Source organism: Danio aesculapii, chromosome 6 (assembly GCF_903798145.1).
Source record: "Danio aesculapii chromosome 6, fDanAes4.1, whole genome shotgun sequence".
Taxonomy (NCBI): Eukaryota; Metazoa; Chordata; class Actinopteri; order Cypriniformes; family Danionidae; genus Danio; species Danio aesculapii.
Genome location: NC_079440.1, coordinates 14,446,483 through 14,463,501, shown reverse-complemented (window position 1 = coordinate 14,463,501; position 17,019 = coordinate 14,446,483). Strand labels below are relative to the sequence as shown.

At 33.8% G+C, this 17,019-nt stretch overlaps 1 protein-coding gene across 1 annotated transcript in view; it reads right to left on the bottom strand.

Moving 5' to 3' along the window:
* Positions 1 to 2,906: 2,906 nt before the first annotated feature.
* The window catches only part of calcrlb (calcitonin receptor-like b), a 31,775-nt gene continuing 17,662 nt past the window's right edge, over positions 2,907 to 17,019 (bottom strand). Inside the window, exons 6-13 of the mRNA XM_056459608.1 lie at positions 16,434 to 16,525; positions 16,206 to 16,332; positions 13,940 to 14,093; positions 13,728 to 13,788; positions 12,229 to 12,295; positions 10,654 to 10,872; positions 8,512 to 8,553; positions 2,907 to 8,415 (exon numbers count right to left, since the gene is read on the bottom strand). Coding sequence (XP_056315583.1) covers positions 8,200 to 8,415; positions 8,512 to 8,553; positions 10,654 to 10,872; positions 12,229 to 12,295; positions 13,728 to 13,788; positions 13,940 to 14,093; positions 16,206 to 16,332; positions 16,434 to 16,525 — 978 coding nt within the window. The 3' untranslated portion in view covers positions 2,907 to 8,199. The remainder of the gene's footprint in view (positions 8,416 to 8,511; positions 8,554 to 10,653; positions 10,873 to 12,228; positions 12,296 to 13,727; positions 13,789 to 13,939; positions 14,094 to 16,205; positions 16,333 to 16,433; positions 16,526 to 17,019) is intronic.

Sequence of the window (17,019 nt, the reverse complement as noted above, 5' to 3'; positions counted from 1 at the left end):
ACAGTGTTTATAAAAGACTAAACACAATATTGATATAGTGTACAACCAAGCACATGTGGTCAGAACACAAACGAGTCGCAGGTAATAAAGCATTAAGCATTTCTCCCAAAGAAAAGCCTGTCTAAGCAAAATGCTAGCAGGCGTCTGTAGGTCCGCTCATTCTCCGCCTCTTTGCCCTTATTTGGTATCCCTCGGTTAGTGCAATAACGTGTGAACAAAATGGCGACAGTTGACCTTGCCTTTTGGTAGCTTCTTTTGCTTTTCATTCTTCAGAAATCTATAGGTGATGTCACAGATACTATGTCCATATCTTTTACAGTCTATGGTCTTTATCATTAATTTATTGCTTTTTTTTTTTTTTTGGCTAAATTTTACATCCATAAATGTAAATTTTCAAAGAAACACCCTTACTTTTTATTTTCAGGAAGGACTTTGATTTATATGTGAACTTTAAAAGACTCTAACAATTATGTTGCATGTAAAACTTGTTTAATTTGCTGGAATTTTATTTATGTAACCCTTTTTGTCTCTTGGAGAGTCAGAGACCTCTCCGATATAATCCAAAAGATCTTCATTTGTGTTCTGAAGATGAACGAAAGTCTCAGGGAATTGTAAAAACACAAGAGTGAGTAATTAATTAATAACACACTGCTATTATTTTAAAATAAAGCACAGTTAAAAAGTTCCAGACATGTTTTGGATCACATTACAGTTCCATATCACTATACTGTGTTAAAAAAAATGTGTTTTTCAAATTTCATGTGCATAAGAAACTAGTTCCACAAACTGGAAATACAACATTCGAACAGTGTCTTTAGGTGTGGTAATCATAGTATAAGAAGAATAATTGACTCCACCTGTCTTGAATGAATAAATATATATCTATAGCACTTTACTGTGTATTGCTATACACCAAACGCAATTTACAATCATATGGGGGTCTCTCCTTACCACCACCAGAAACTGTTATGATATTTATATGCCTATTCATGGAGCAGTGAAGGTTAATTAAGTCCTTTACATACAATCAGCAATGAAATGTTGCTCAATATTTAAAAGATAGTTCAGTGTTTGCTGTATCTGGTCTTGCAGTGCAATTCTCCCAAAACCCTCCAACTCCTCCACCTCCATTTGTCTAGATATGCTATGAGATTTGTGTCTATTCATGCCGCAGTTTTGACACAGAGTGAAACAATCTCTAGAGGCAATGTGTGAACAATGAAGTTGCTTGATTGACAGTTAAAAAGTCGGTTTTTGTCTTTGTTGTCATCTTGTCCTGCAGTGCGCCTCTTCTGAAGTCCTCCAACTAGTCTAAGGTTACTATGGGATTTATGTGTGCCCATTATACTACAGGTCAACATGTAGGTGTATACATTGGTCTTAGCAAATTCATAATTGCTTTTAGCAATTTTAGAATCTAAAAACTTTCCCCTCAAGTTTTGTAACACAATTTTTTTTGTTCTATGAACGTTCACTTTTTTTGTGGGCTTGAGTGTCCACACACGTGGGTAGCACATTTTAGCTCTTAAGTGGCTATTTAAAATACTTTAAATGTTTTATATTTTGTTACAGACATACAGTGTCATCCTGCAACTGTTTTGCAGCATATGAAATGTCCCAATCATAATTTTTAACTGTCTAAAATGGGAAAAAAATTTGTTTTTATTCTCTGAAATTCAAAGAAAGTAAAAAAAAATATCTTAAATATACATTAAAAAATTCAGGAAAAAAGTGTTTTATGTAAATTCGGACCACAAGTCCATATATATGAAATCATTTTTCTCTAAAAGTACATTATATCAAAAGATGATACTTAGGTTTTTATTCTAATTAGGTTCTAGTAATTCCAAATAGCAAAGAGAAATAAAAAATGCCTTTAAAAAAACACCTTGGGCCTTAAGAGGTTATTCAAACATCTTTCAAGAGTACACACTTAGATAATGCTTGACTATTTTAGCAGGTTTGGCATGCTGTCCCGGGAGGGAACCCTGAGCTCTGAGATAGATCCGCCTGGTCAATAAGCATTATGAGGGATACGAGATCAGGTAGTTCTCGATAACTTCCCAAGAATAGACTGCTAATTTTACGTAGTAGGTGCTTATTTTTTGTGTGGGAGAAACCTGAGTACCAGGGGAAAACCCACACAAGCATGGGGAGAACATTCAAACTCCACACAGGGAGTGTCAATTGGCTCAGCTAGCGTTTGAACCAACCACCTCGTTGCTGTGGGGAAACAGTGCTAGGCACTGAGCCACCGTGTCACCTGAACTTAGAATTGAGGAGGAGGGAGAAGGGATGGATGGGGGCGGGGGGTTCCAAAACGAAGATGACGAATGAAGTTCTGGCTGGATATTTATATTAAATTTGGAATGATCCGATTGGCTAGTTAGTGATTAGTGATAGGGATCAGCTGTAGTCAATCCTATCACGTGCTCCTCTCGAAATTAGTTTGTGAAACTTCACTTCAAAACGTTTCAGTTTAGTAATGTTCTCAGAACACTATTTAAAAGTTATTAGAACATTATATTCACATTATATTAATGTTCTAAAACATTTTCTTATTGTTCTCAGTGAGCTATAAAAAAATAGAATGCTCAAAAACACAGTTTTTTTAGACTATGTATTAAAGTTATTTTTGTTTATAACCATGTTCAAAGAATTTTCAAAACATTTCAGTCTCATGTTATATTAATGTTCTAAGAATGTTCCAGAAACATTATTTTAATAACAATGTTTGCTAACATTTACACAAGTTTTAAAGGAAGTCACTAAATGTTCTCAGAATGTTCCCTTTTAGCTAGGGAGTAGTAGATGCCATTAAAAAAATCTGTCATGATTTGTAATTGATCTGTACACACAAAGTAAATCCCACACAAACATGCATACGACACAGAAGCAGCGATGCATTTTTAGCTTCAAAATATGAATGTTTATTTATCCAGCATGTGCACAAAAATGTTTTAAGAAATGCAACAGTGAAAAAAAGCGCCAAACGCATCTGTATGTTCCAGACATAGAGACACATGGAGACCTCATCTCTGTTCGTAGATCAGCAGATCTCCAAAAACTGTAAACCCACGTGCGCTAATGTAGCTTGCCCTTGAACAGCAAGACTTCCTTTACACCAGATTTATATGAACTACAGATAAATTAGTTTAAAACGATTAGAATCAAAAGTGAATAAGACATCCCTGCAGAAAAGACCTTCTTAGTAATTTACACGCATTCTATTTAATCCAAGATCTGCAGGAATATGTACATCGACAGCATCTGTTGATCTGTTCATCTCTACTTTAATTAAAGTATATGTAAATAATACACATATAAAACTCAGTACTCCTAAAAGACAATAAAACATTTGCATACATAGAATATATTGTCATTATTGCCCTGTATGTGGGTTAAAGTTTCACATCAAATTTATCACCAGTGTTGGGTAAAGTTACTTTTAAACGTAAAATATTACAATCTTCAGCCTATCTTAATCTTTAAAGGTGACCTACTATGCCCCTTTTTACTAGTGGTGGTTAAAACAAGGCTTCGCGAAACACTGAAATAGTCGAAGCAAATGTGTCGAGGCTTCGAAACGTTTCGAAACCCCTCTCTATAGTGACACCTAGTGGTAATTTTTAAAATTATTACTCTTAAACAAGTTCCACAAAGAAACTGCTATGCGAATTAAGGAATTATACCACATGTTGTTTCGACGAGACATCAAGTGATTTAGTAGAGTGGTTAGTAGGGTTGCACAGTTTACCAGTACTATGGTAGTATTGCGATGCTATGGCTACAAAATACTGGCGGCGCCACTGTAGTTTGTAAACGGTAGTATCGTCATTAATGGTCTTTCTGAAATATAGTTGCACGTGGAAAAGTCACTGAAATTTTCACACATTTGTGCAGACTATTTTATTTGAATAGTCTGTGGAGACCTTTAAGGTTGCATGTTTTCGAATGTTTTCCGACGTTTTAAACGAAACACCTGAATTGACGCTTCGCTAAGCCACACCCAAAAAACACCACCCACCAATCGTGGCTTAGCAACTGTAGCTACGCGCAGGGGCTCTGTCAAGATTTCGAGCGAGGGAAACAGGTCATAGAGTTGTGCATATGGATTGTGCAAATCTGACACCCGGTATCCTTAAAGTTTGCACAGTGTGGTGGAATTTTTACCCTTTTCAAAACCAGAAACCCAAGGGGAGGGATGCCAGCATGGATCAAGCGCTGTGAGGGGCGCTAAAGGAGCGGAGTCAAGTTGGTTTTGTTTTGATATTTCTGACACATTCAGTGATAGACGGCAAAAACTCACACACCTCTTACCCTAAACAGATCTAAACTGTGTTTCCTACAAAAGCAGGTCATGTTTCACAGCTGTCTTTTTCTTTTTTACCCGCTCGATATTATGAGCACTGCTCTGTTTAAGCCTTCGCCATAGTAACTTAGTCATACTAATAACGAATAGGTCATAATGAGTTATTGATCCGGAAAATACGAATCTGCGAATCTGTTGCTAACATTACTGAACATCATATTCAATCTGTTTCAAGCTACGAATATTTGAAATTACAAATCAACAGAACAAAACAGAGATGTGATCACAAACTGAGCACTTGCGATCAATATACTTTACGAGCATCAGTATTTCAGTAACGTAATTTATAAAGAGCAAGGTAATAGGTAACTTACTGTACATTGTTATAGGTCGATAAATGCTAATATTCAGCACAAATCCATCAATTTCCCCTTTCTGGCTGTTCTTTTTATGTATGAATGATGTAGAAGCACTGTCCATGCGTGTTTCCTCGTTGGTTAGTAACGCTATATTTCATTGCACAACAATTATTCTATCAGGATTTTTGGCTAAAATAGAGAAATCACGGTTTAATTTGTTATATTTAGATTATTTTTAAATTTCTCCTCTCCTGCTGTGCATGAACTAAGCTATTAAATGGTGAGCGCATAAGGCGGCTAGGCTAAGCTAGCTTTAATTTTGATTGAATTATTCATCAGTTATATCATATATATGAATTATATCAGTCGCCTATTATGTCGTGAATATACTCCTGTAATGCATACTGCTGTCCTTTTTTGTCTGGCTTTCTCGGATATCTAACCTGTTCGCCAAAAATGACTAATTATATTATATCCTGAATGTCTGACACCGGCGCATACACATTGAAAACGACGTGCCAGGCACGAAAGCTTGACAGGCGTAGGAACAGTAACTAAGGAGGGCGGGGCTTAGCGAAGGGTCAATTGGTTCATTTCTGTTTCTGTCAATATGATTTAGTAGCTACAACCACAGCAATCTCTTAAAAAAGATCCACACACAAAGTGAAAATTTGAATTACTCTGGATTGCTACCTTGATAAGACAAAAAAAAAAAAAGTATTGATGAAAAACCCCAAAATAGCAACATGAAACATTGATACAATTTTGACCACCTCATATAGCCTATTTTTGTTGGAAAAAAGCTTTTTTGTAACAGAATTCATTTATTTGTATCTTTATTTTAATGTATTTTTGTTGGTCAGTTATCTACAAAATAAAAAGAATGAATACATTTTTGGTGAAATGACATGCAAATTATACTTTTTTCAATAATAGGGGAATTATCAATTAACTTTAACAAGTAGGCCTATTATAACATATAAAATATAGTATTTCTGACAATTTTATTTATAATTTGAGTAATGGATTACAGTATCGCAACACTATTTGGTATCGTGATACTTCAGCTGGTATAGTATCGTAAGATGAATCAATGGTATCGTGACAACCCAAGTGGTTAGTGTTCTAGACTGGCATGCAGATGTATTGGGTTCGAATCAAAGACGAAGCAATTATAAATATTTAAAATTTGTTATTTTATCGCTCTGTTGTTGTGTGTTTTGTTTTTACATAGGTCTGACATCCGAATGAACTCTTTGTGAATAATTATGTGTTGTTTAATCTACATTAATAAAAAACGTTGAACCATAATCTGGGATTCGAGGTCACTCGCAGTACAGTTGCATTTTCTACATGTTCTGTCCACTAGACTGTTGTTTCGTTTTTCGACCCTGTCAATCAAAGGCAGATTGGGCAGATCGGAATGCTTGTGTAATCACCGGGTCTTTGAATCGCTTTAATCACATAACCTAAATGTTTTGAAACATTTCGGAGCAGTGTTTCGAAACATATGTGATTCGGGATCTCAACACCATGTCGAAACATCAGTTTCACGTCAGCCATCCATACTTTTTTACAAGATGTAAAATAAGTCTCTGATGTTCTTAGAGTGTGTAAGATGTAAAATAAGTCTCTGATGTTCTTAGAGTGTGTATGTTAAAATTTCAGCTCATAATACCCCATAATAATTTTTAAAACTATTTGAAACTGCCCCTTTTAGGTTCCTGTCCAAATTGTGTAGTTTTGGTGACTGCCGCTTTAAATTCAAATGAGATTTTGTTGATTTCAAAACAAGGCAGAGCTATGAGCTCCTATGCAACATCATAATGGCACTTTCAATACATGACTAATGTTATCTCTATGAAAAAACTGAAAATCTCAAAATAAGTTGCTCCGCAGACAGTAGTCTATGGCAGTGTTTCCCACTCCTGTTCCCAGAGGCACACCAATAGTACATATTTTGGATGTCTCCCTTATCTGACCCATTAACTTCAGGTTTTGGAGTCTCTTCTTACATTCTGATGAGTTGATTCAAGTGTGTTTGATTAGGAAGAGGTTGAAAATTTGTACTGTTGGTGTGCCTTCAGGAACAGGGTTGGGAAACACTGGTCTTTTGAGACTATGGTGTTCGTTTGTGCATCCTAAAGCGCACAGGTGTCAAACTGAGTTCCTGGAGGGCCGCAGCTCTGCACAGTTTTGTTCCAAGCTTAATTAAACACACCTGATCAAACTTATTGAGTCCTTCAGGCTTGTTGGTAACCTACAAGTAAGTGGGTAACACTTTATTTTGATGGTCCATTTGAGTATAAGTAGACTGTCTGCTTAATATCAGTTGATACTTCTCCTTCAACAGACATTTAACTGACTATGAGAAACTTTGCAAGTACATGTCAACTTACTCTAACCCTACCCCTAACCCCAACCTAACAACCTACTTACAATCTAATGAGAATTAGTTGGCATGTAGATGCAATGTAACTTAATTCAACAAACGGATCATCAAAATAAAGTGTGACCAGTAAGTGTGTTGGAGAAGAGTTGGATCTATGCAGAGCTTCAGCCTATTATGAAACGAGTTTGACACCCCTGCTAAAGCACAACATTTATAATGCCTCTTAGTCGCTGACATTATCTCTACTGATGGATGGCTGCTTTTCACTCAGGGCTGTCTATGCTAATGAGGGAGAGATAGTGACTAATAGGCGGGGCTTTCCCCCTCTGATGACGCGTACAAAGGGAGAATGTAAATCAAAGCGTTTTTGCACGCTGTTTTTATGAAGTGTGATTATAAAAAATTAATTAATAAATTTTTTTTCCAAAGATGCTGGCTATGTTCACACAATGCTGCCATACAGCTGTGTTTAAACCCCTTATATAAGTGATTTTTGCATAATAGGTTTCCTTTATAAACAAACAAACCAAAAAAGAGGCAAAAAAAAAAACAAATACTTGCACGTTTAGTTACGCAGCACACATTTAGTAAGTCTAAATTGCAAGATATAACTTTTAAAAGTAACTTTACCCAATCCTGCACAAAATTGCTAACAAGATGGAAAAAAGAGCAGGACAAAGGTCATCAGAATGTTCTGAAATCACATCCAGAAGATTTAGTGTTTTACGTTGTGTTTTCCTTTCTTCCTCTACAGGTTCTTTGAGCCAAAATAATCCATAGATCCATGAATGTTGAATCCGTCATCCAATGGCTCAACCCTCACCAACAAAAACACAGTGCCACAAAGAAAAAAGCTTCATTCAGGTATGATCCACAGTTCATAGTTTTACCCAAGAGGAAAAAAAAACCCAAATTCACCTCCTTCCAATCAAAGACTGACAATCAGTTATGTTCTCCGCAGAGTTCAATTCCATCAGTGTAATATTCCATATAAAATACAGTATCATCCATGAAACTGAGGCCTTTAGGCAAAACGAAAGACGTCTTGTCGTCTCAGGTCCAGATGTTTGTCTCGTAGACCTCTATACACACACATATTTTAGTCCTGTCCATGAGGTTTTTCTCCCACGAGTCCCTCACATGTACAGGTTGTCTGATCGGAGAATGGTGCTCTCCAGATTGTGAAAAGTCTTGCCGTTTAAACTCTCCATGTGACCGTCGATGCTGTAACATCGGTGGACTTCTGTCATGGAGGAGGCCGTATAAGATGCGGATCGCAGGGCTGTGTTAGCGAATGTGCCGCCAAACTGGGTGCGGTACTGGTTCCAGTGGCGTCGTAGCACACCTTGAACCTAAACGTTGTTAGATATTGTTAAGCAAAATTAAAAATTTACTTCGTATCAATTAATTTTTTTGTGTGCACTGAAAAGGTTTGAAAAATGGCTTACCTCGCTATTAAAAAAGCAAAATATTGTGGCAACCAAAAGGCCCTGTTGAAGAAAAATGTAAAAAATTATTTATTAATTGTTGTTTTTTTATTGTTAACTTTTCTATGTTTATTATTATTATTATCAACAAAATTATTACATTCATTAACAAATAAAACCTTAATATATAAACAATAAACCTTTAAATGTATTTATAAAATAATCAGGGCTTGACATTAACACCCGCCAACCTGCCAAATGTGGGTAGATTTCAGTCTGTGGCGGGTTAGACAGCCTCTCCTACTAGCCACTTTGACTGGTTGAAAATTATTTTTTTTTCATTGTAGTTTTCTTAAAAGCAGGGTTCGACAATAAAGATGGCCCAATATGCATGCAATTGTGATATTAGAATAAAGAAGCACCACGACTGACAAAAACGAGCAAAAGGAAACAGGTGAATACTAAACGAAAGTATAATCACTCGAGCGCACAGGTGATGTGATGCATGCGACTGTTTAAAAATTATGCACGCTCCCGTTTCCTGGCATGAAGCAGCAGTGCCTGTAAACGCAACTGGTGTGATTGGTTCTCTTTGAAATAGACTGGACAAAAGGCGATGCTTGTGCACCCACAGTCCTGCTGCTTTCAAGAGCTCAAGATGTTTTTAAAGAATGTCTTTTTCTTTGACCATTCTTTGAACAGATTATTATTTGGCCTAACCATATGCAAGCGATCATATGTTCATTATCACACATGTATGTTTTTCACCTGCTTTCTTTTGCTTATAGTTATTTTTGTTAATGGTTTAATTATCATTTTTTACAATAACATTGCTTTAATGGGAGATTAACTCTCCATTTATGCGTAGTTAACTGGTGATATTAACTGGACATATTTTTATATACATGGCAGTAATTATTTTTTAAATGTCAATTAGTTGTTTTTTTTTAAGAAAAAAAAGGTTAATAAAAAGTGCACGTTTTGATAGATTATTAAAAAATTGTGGCTAAGAAATAATTATTTATTTATTTTCGGTGAGGTCAAAGAACAATTGAATAGAATTTGAGGAAATCGATTTTTAGTGTTGAGCCCTGAAAAGTCATGTGAAATAAAAACGAATTGCAGTGAGACACTATGAAACCACTACCCATTTGCTCATGCTCATTGAGCAAGCTCATACAAAAAAATAAAATAAATAAAAAATAGCTTGTAGAAATAACAAAATCTAAATTATGAATTTTAGTATGCCAAAAACAAATTTTGTGCATGTTATATATATATATATATATATATATATATATATATATATATTTTTTTTTTTAATTAGCTGATGTAATTTTATATTACAACTAAATAGCTTTTTATGAGTTAAAATATCTAAATTCCAAAATGTTTAAACTAATTGTTGTAATTTAAAAAAAAAATGTAGCAATTTTATTATATTGCATTCTATTTTTATATTCAAACATTTATTAAAATAAAAACATGTACAGTTGAAGTCAGAATTATTAGCCCCCCTTTGAACTTTTGTTTCTTCTTTAAATATTTTTCAAATGATGTTTAACAGAGCAAGGAAATTTGTACAATATGTCTGATAATATTTTTTCTTTTGGAGAAAGTCTTATTTGTTTTATTTTGGCTAGAATAAAAGCAGTTTTTAATAAAACAAAAACCCTTTTAAGCCTTTTAAAACTATTAGCCCCTTTAAGCTTTTTTTTCGACTGCCTACAGAACAAATCATCGTTATACAATGACTTGCCTAATTACCCTAACCTGCTTAGTTAACCTAATTAACCTAGTTAAGCCTTTAAATGTCACTTTAAGCTGTAAAGAAGTGAAAATATCTAGTCAAATATTATTTACTGTCATTATGGCAAAGATAAAATAAATATTAGAAATCAGTTAATATAACTATTATGATTAGAAATGTGTTAAAATCTCCTCTTCATTAAACAGAAATTGGGGAAAAACGGGGCTAATAATTCAGGGGGACTATTAATTCTGACTTCAACTGTATATTTTAATTAACTAAATTTTAAAACTAAAACATCTATAACAATCTTATTTTTAACAAACTGTTTGTAATATTTGAGCTGGAAAATGTATTTATTCAATTGTTTTGCTATTGTTTCGTAAATATATTGAGATGTGATTTTTTTTTACCTGGTAATGCATAAGTATGTTGGTTGTGTGTATGAATATCTCAGATGCGAGCCGGCCGTCAGGTTTGTAGGGCAGCAGTAAATACTGAATACCCAGCAGAGGTACCAGGATTAATGTGGCCCTGACGGCCCTCATGTACACACTGGACTCTGCCTGGTGCGTCACTTTCAGCTTAGTGATCAACACTCTCACGATGTTCAAAAGGAAGAAGAGATTCACCTAAGAACGACAAGCAGAGAAGAGGGAAATAAATGTATTGCAGTTTCCAAAGCCAGTGGACATTAACATATTTCGACAGAAGTGAAAGCCTAAATTCAACAAATATGCAAAGGCAGACAATGGTGGAAAACTCCATTTCAAGATGAAGGAATTTGATGGAATGTTTGGGTTTTAAATTTGAATCACATGTTAGCTCTTTACTGTCAAGCCACATACAAAAGAGTAAAATACCGTTTGAATAAGAACAAGATGTTTGAACAAGATGTGCACATTTTTACATTTTTGTAAAACAATTCATTTTTTTTTATTAATAATGACAAAAGTGTACTAGGTGACAACAGTAGTGCAAACACTACATATACAAGTACATTTAAGTGTGATTACACTATAACTTTTTTTATCAGGAGCATAGGTATTAATTTAATTTGGGCTGAATATGTTTTTAAACTTTTAAAGAGCCGGTAGCCATTGACATTCATTAAAAACCACAGTTTCAGCTACAAATCTACTTTAAAGGGATATTTGCCCCAAAATGAAAATGCACTCACTATTAGAAGTCGTTTCAAACCTTTATGAGTTTCTTTCTTTTGCTGAACACGAAATAAGATATTTTGAAGAAAGCTGGAAAACCGGAAACCAGTAAAACAAACACTATTGAAGTCAATGGTTACTAGTTTTCAAGATTTTTATTTTGTGATTTCGAAGTATTTTCCGTTTATGGGACCTTATTCTCTGCTCTGTCGACTCTACAGTTTAACAAAGTGACTTTTATTGACATTTTAGCATAACCCCAAATCAGAAAATACTGTGCCTAAAGGAAGCCCTATGTTAACAGTGTCCACAACCGCCCGTCAACTTCTCTGGGCTTGGTAACACGTGTCCAAAATATCTTCTTTTATGTAGAAGAAAAAAAAATCAAATGGGTTTTTGACAAGTAAAGGGTGAGTAAATTAAGACAAAAAAATATCCCTTTAATATTCAACTGAAGAAAAAAAAGTCACTTACTAAACATCTTGTATGGCTTGAGCATGAACATTTTTGAGTGAACTATCTTTTTAAACTGGCAGTTTTGACTTACCGAGGCGCTCAATGGAAGATTGATTCGATACAGAGCATGTGCTCATTATATGCTCCTTATGGGCCGCATAGAAAAATCATTCCTAATCAGATTTGACCCCAGCGCAAACAACGAAAAGACCACAGCACTTTAATTAAAAAGAGCTGATTGCCAGAGTTTAAGTTGATTATTTGGGATCAAGATCATGCAAGTACTTTGCCAAGGGTGGGTAAAAGATAAACAAGAGAGATAAAGTGTGAGAAAACGAATTAAAGAGTGCAAAGAGAAAGCAGACTTACCAACAGAGCTGCACAGATGGGCCCATGAATAATGTAGAGCAGAGAAGTGTTCGAGCTAATCCAACAGCTGCGGACAAAAGTGTAAGAAAAGATCAGATTGACTGAAAACAGAACCAATGAACGCATGAAAACTTCATTAAATAATATCAATGCTGTGATTTCACTAGATGTTTTACAGAGTCTGCTCAGTGTATTCTTGACAGAAGCTGGGATGAATCTGATGCTCTTTTTTGTTTTACAGTAAGTTTGAAAGTTTAAAGAAACAGTCCAGTTTTTTACAACTACTCTACAGTTAAACAATTGAGTTTTACCATTTTTAAACCCATTTAGTCGATCTCTAGCACTTTTAGCTTAGCTTAGCATAGATATTTGAATCAGATTAGACCATTAGCATCTCACTCATAATTGACCAAAATATTTTGATATTTTTTCTATTTAAAGCTTGACTCTTCTTACTTACATAGTGTACTAAGACTGATAAAAATGAAAAGTATGTCAATGATGCAAAAAAACATTTATGAACATTTTTGAGTGAATTGCCAATGGACTAATCCAATTCAATGATCTATGCTAAGCTAAGCTAAAAGTGGAAACACCAAATTTTGAATAAAAATCCTTTAGTTTGAGAAAAAATCTTATGTTCCCTTAAGGTGGTTTTTGGATTTAGCAAAAACACTTGAAAACGTCATTAAATAATATAAATGCTGTGATTCCACAAAATGTTTTACAGAGTCTGCTCAGTGTATTCCTGACAGACGCTGGGATGAATCTGATGCTCTTTTTTGTTTTACAGTAAGTTTAAAAGTTTAAAGAAACACCCACTTTTTTGTACTTCTCTAGCGTTAAACAATTGAGTTTTACCATTTTAATCCATTCGGTCGATCTCTGGGTCTGGCAGGAGCACTTTTAGCTTAGCTTGGCATAGATGATTGAATTTGATTAGACCATTAGCATCTCACTCGAAAATTACCAAAAAAGTTTTGATACTTTTTATTTTTCAAGCTTGACTCTTCTGTAGTTACAGAGTATACTAAGACTAATACTCTCTGGTCATTTTTGAGCAGGATGCTAATGGGCTAATCCGATTCAATGATCTATGCTAAGCTAAGCTAAAAGTGCAAACATCAATTTTTAAAATAAAAATCCAGTAATTTGAGAAAAATCTTACGTCCTTTGAGGTGGTTGTTGGACTTAGCAAAAAAGTTTGATGTGAATAAAATAAAAAAGTACACAAAGTTATATTGTTAAACCTAAATCAGAATTTTCATAATTACTCCAGTCTTTAATGTCACATGCTCATTCAGAAATCACCCCAAAATGCTGATTTAACTATTAACATTATTGATATTAGCTTTTGTTAATGTTATTATTATGAAAAAGTATAAAATCATTTTAAAATTGTTATATGTAGTGCTAACTTATATATATTCATATATAAAACTATGTTAATTAATTTCAAAATAACATGGCTAACCATCTGTAAAATCTATTTAACTCACTTGTCATTGTAGTAATAACTTCGTGATATTGCGTGGATGAATGCAGGTATTAATGGGAAGCCTGAAAAAAACATAAAAAAAACACATTTGAATACATTTTGAATTAAAATACAGCAAAAAAATCTGCAACATTGAAGAAACACGAAGCCACTTTGATTTAGTCTACTTTGAAAAGCCAATCAAAAATTAAATGAATGAATAACGTAACGTACCCCATCCTAAGAGGTAATACCACATGAGGTGCTGTTTCTCTGCGAAAACTGCCACCACAATGAGTGTGTGCAGGTAAATCCCCTCACACAGCATCCAGAAGTAGTTACAGCCCAGCAGATAATGATGGATGAACACTGACACTTTACAGCTCACCTGAGAGAAAACACATCAACAGCAAATCAACACGACCCCGTTTCCTTTAATGAATGGAAAGTTCATCCAATAATAAAAATTCTTTTGTCACACCAAAGTTTTATAAGCTTATTTTTATATCTTAATTGGGTTTCAAAGGAAGAAAGAAAAACAAGTTTGGAAACCATCGTAAAGTATAGAGCAATAAATAATGACAGCGGTTTAATGTTGGGGTGAACTACCACTTTAAAACACAGGTGTCAAACTCAGCTTCTAGAGGGCCGCAACTCTGCACAGTTTATTTCCAACCCTAATTAAACACACCTGATTAAACTAATTGGGTCATTCAGGCTTGTTTGAAAACTACAGGTAAGTGTGTTGGAGCCAGTGTTGGGGAGTAACTAGTTACATGTAACGGCGTTACGTAATTTAATTATAAAATAAATGAACAGTAATTCGTTACAGTTGGTGAGAAAAAATGTGTAATTAAATTACAGTAATTTATGAAAACGTTAAAGATTACACATGGAGTTACATCTAAACATTTTCTTTAAATATCTGGGATATGTTGAATAATATTAATCTGTTGCTTTGCCTGTTTTTGATATGCACAATGTCTTGATATGCTAAGCAATGTGGCGGTAGCGTCGCTACATTCTAAGTCAAATAGTTTTTCAGTAGCAAAGCAATTTTTTAGTTAAGTTCCGCAATAGTGTCCACACAAGCTACATTTACCGATCACAGATTAATAAGTGACGGCACCGGCATTCACTGAGCTGTGAAGCCGATGCCTAGCCGATGAAAATAAAGCCATATGACGGTGAGAATGACGATTTTTTCTACCTGTTTTTTGGTTGTCGACAACAAACTTTTTGGTGGTTTAGCCTACCAAGGCTAACACGAGAAATTTGCTTGATGGAAAGATGACTGAGGGAGAGGAGGTCTATATATACTGTATATATATATATATATATATATATATATATATATATATATATATATATATATATATATATATATATATATATATATATATATATATATATATATATATATATAATTTACTGTAGTAAAGGCTAAAGTATACTATGTTAATTATTATTAGTTCATGATAGTTACTCATAATACTACATTATGTAGTGTAATTTATTAATGAAGAATTGTAAATATATACACAATATAATGCTTATTCCTAAATATTTCCTTTACTATAAATTACTATAGTATTTTAAATGTGTAACATATGGTTTTATTGCTTTTGTTTTTGCTGTTATATATACTGTAATTTGTTTTGTTTAGTACAGCATATTATTTACAGTAAATAACTGAACTGAACAGTTGACCGTTTTATTGACAGTTTTATTGGTCACTAAGATATGATTGACTTAGGTTTAGGTCGCTTCGATTTATAAATGAAAATTTCAAAAATAGCTTAGATGTATTTTATTTTTGTTGCAAATGCCACAAAAATCACCCTGCAACTAAATTTTTGATTTTGTAACAACAGTAAACAATGTTTTTGTTATAAGGTCTGGTTTTGTGTTGGCTGTACTTTAAAATGACATTAATATAATTTTAATTCAAATGATGAAAGATTTTAAAATTCTAACAGTAAACAGAGCTACTGTAAGGTCACACCTGCTTGGTATAAATGCTTGAAAATTATTTAGTTGAAAATATCCAATAGAAACTTAAAAGTAATCAAAAAGTAATCAGATGTAATCAGTTACTTTACTTTTCTTAAGTAACCCGAAAAGGTACACTACTTATTACATTTTAAATAGGGTAAATTGTTATATGTAATCTTTTACATTTCCAAAGTAATCTCCCCAACACTGGTTAGAGCAGGGTTGAAACTAAACTGTGCAGGGCTGCAGCCCTCCAAGAACTGAGTTTGACACCCCTGCTTTAAAAAGGTAAGTTGTCAACGTTATTTTTCCAACGATGGTTATAAATTGGTGGTGAGATCTGTTTGGTTACTGACATTCCTTCAAGTATCGACCAAAGACATTTATATGGGTTTGAAGCAACAGTAGGGTGAGTAAATGATGACAGAACTTTAATTTTTGTGTGAACTGTCCCATTAACATGAATTCATGTTGATATGGATGTGTGTTCTGTTTGTGCACTTACTGGGTTTGCTTCTGTTACTTCTTGGTTGTTTGCGACACAAGTGAAAAAGATGATGGTTATAACGGAGTTTAACACAAAGGAGAAGAAGAGATTCTTGTGTAGAGTTATCCGTTGACAACTTAAGCTCCTATTAGGGGGAAAAAACAAAAAAATGGTGTCAGACTGGGTGAAAAGTGCCAGTATTATTCTTTTTATGATACTGCAACACGATTTTTACACATGACTTACTTAAAGTAGAAAAATATCCCCAGAGATGTAAACAAAGATATCAGCGATAATCCATGACCAATCAAAGTCAAGTAGTAGAGATTAAGCGCTGTCTAAAAATAACAACAACAACAAGACAAGTTAAACATAGAATATTTACCGATATCAAAAAGCAAAAATTACAATACTGGTCACATTATATACAGTATCAGTTCAGCATAAATGAGTACACCCCATTTTGAAGATGAATATTTGCATCCATTTTTCAATGAATATAGGCAATATATTTTGGTGCATTTGAACAAAACTGATTTATTAAATAGATATATTTATTAAAATAATATTTTAGTCACCGAACATCTTTAGAAATAGAAAGATAATACAATAAAATTTAAAGATAATACAAAAAAATTAAAATGACAAAATTTTAACAAAATTTTCAACATTTTTTGTTTCTCTTGAATTTTGCTATTTTAAAATTTTGTATTTATTATTTTTCGCTTACATATAAATTTGTGTGTACTAATTTTGGACCATTATCATATCTTACTTTGTTAGATTAGCTCCAGGTTTGGCTTCAGTACTGACTAATCTAATATATATGCAC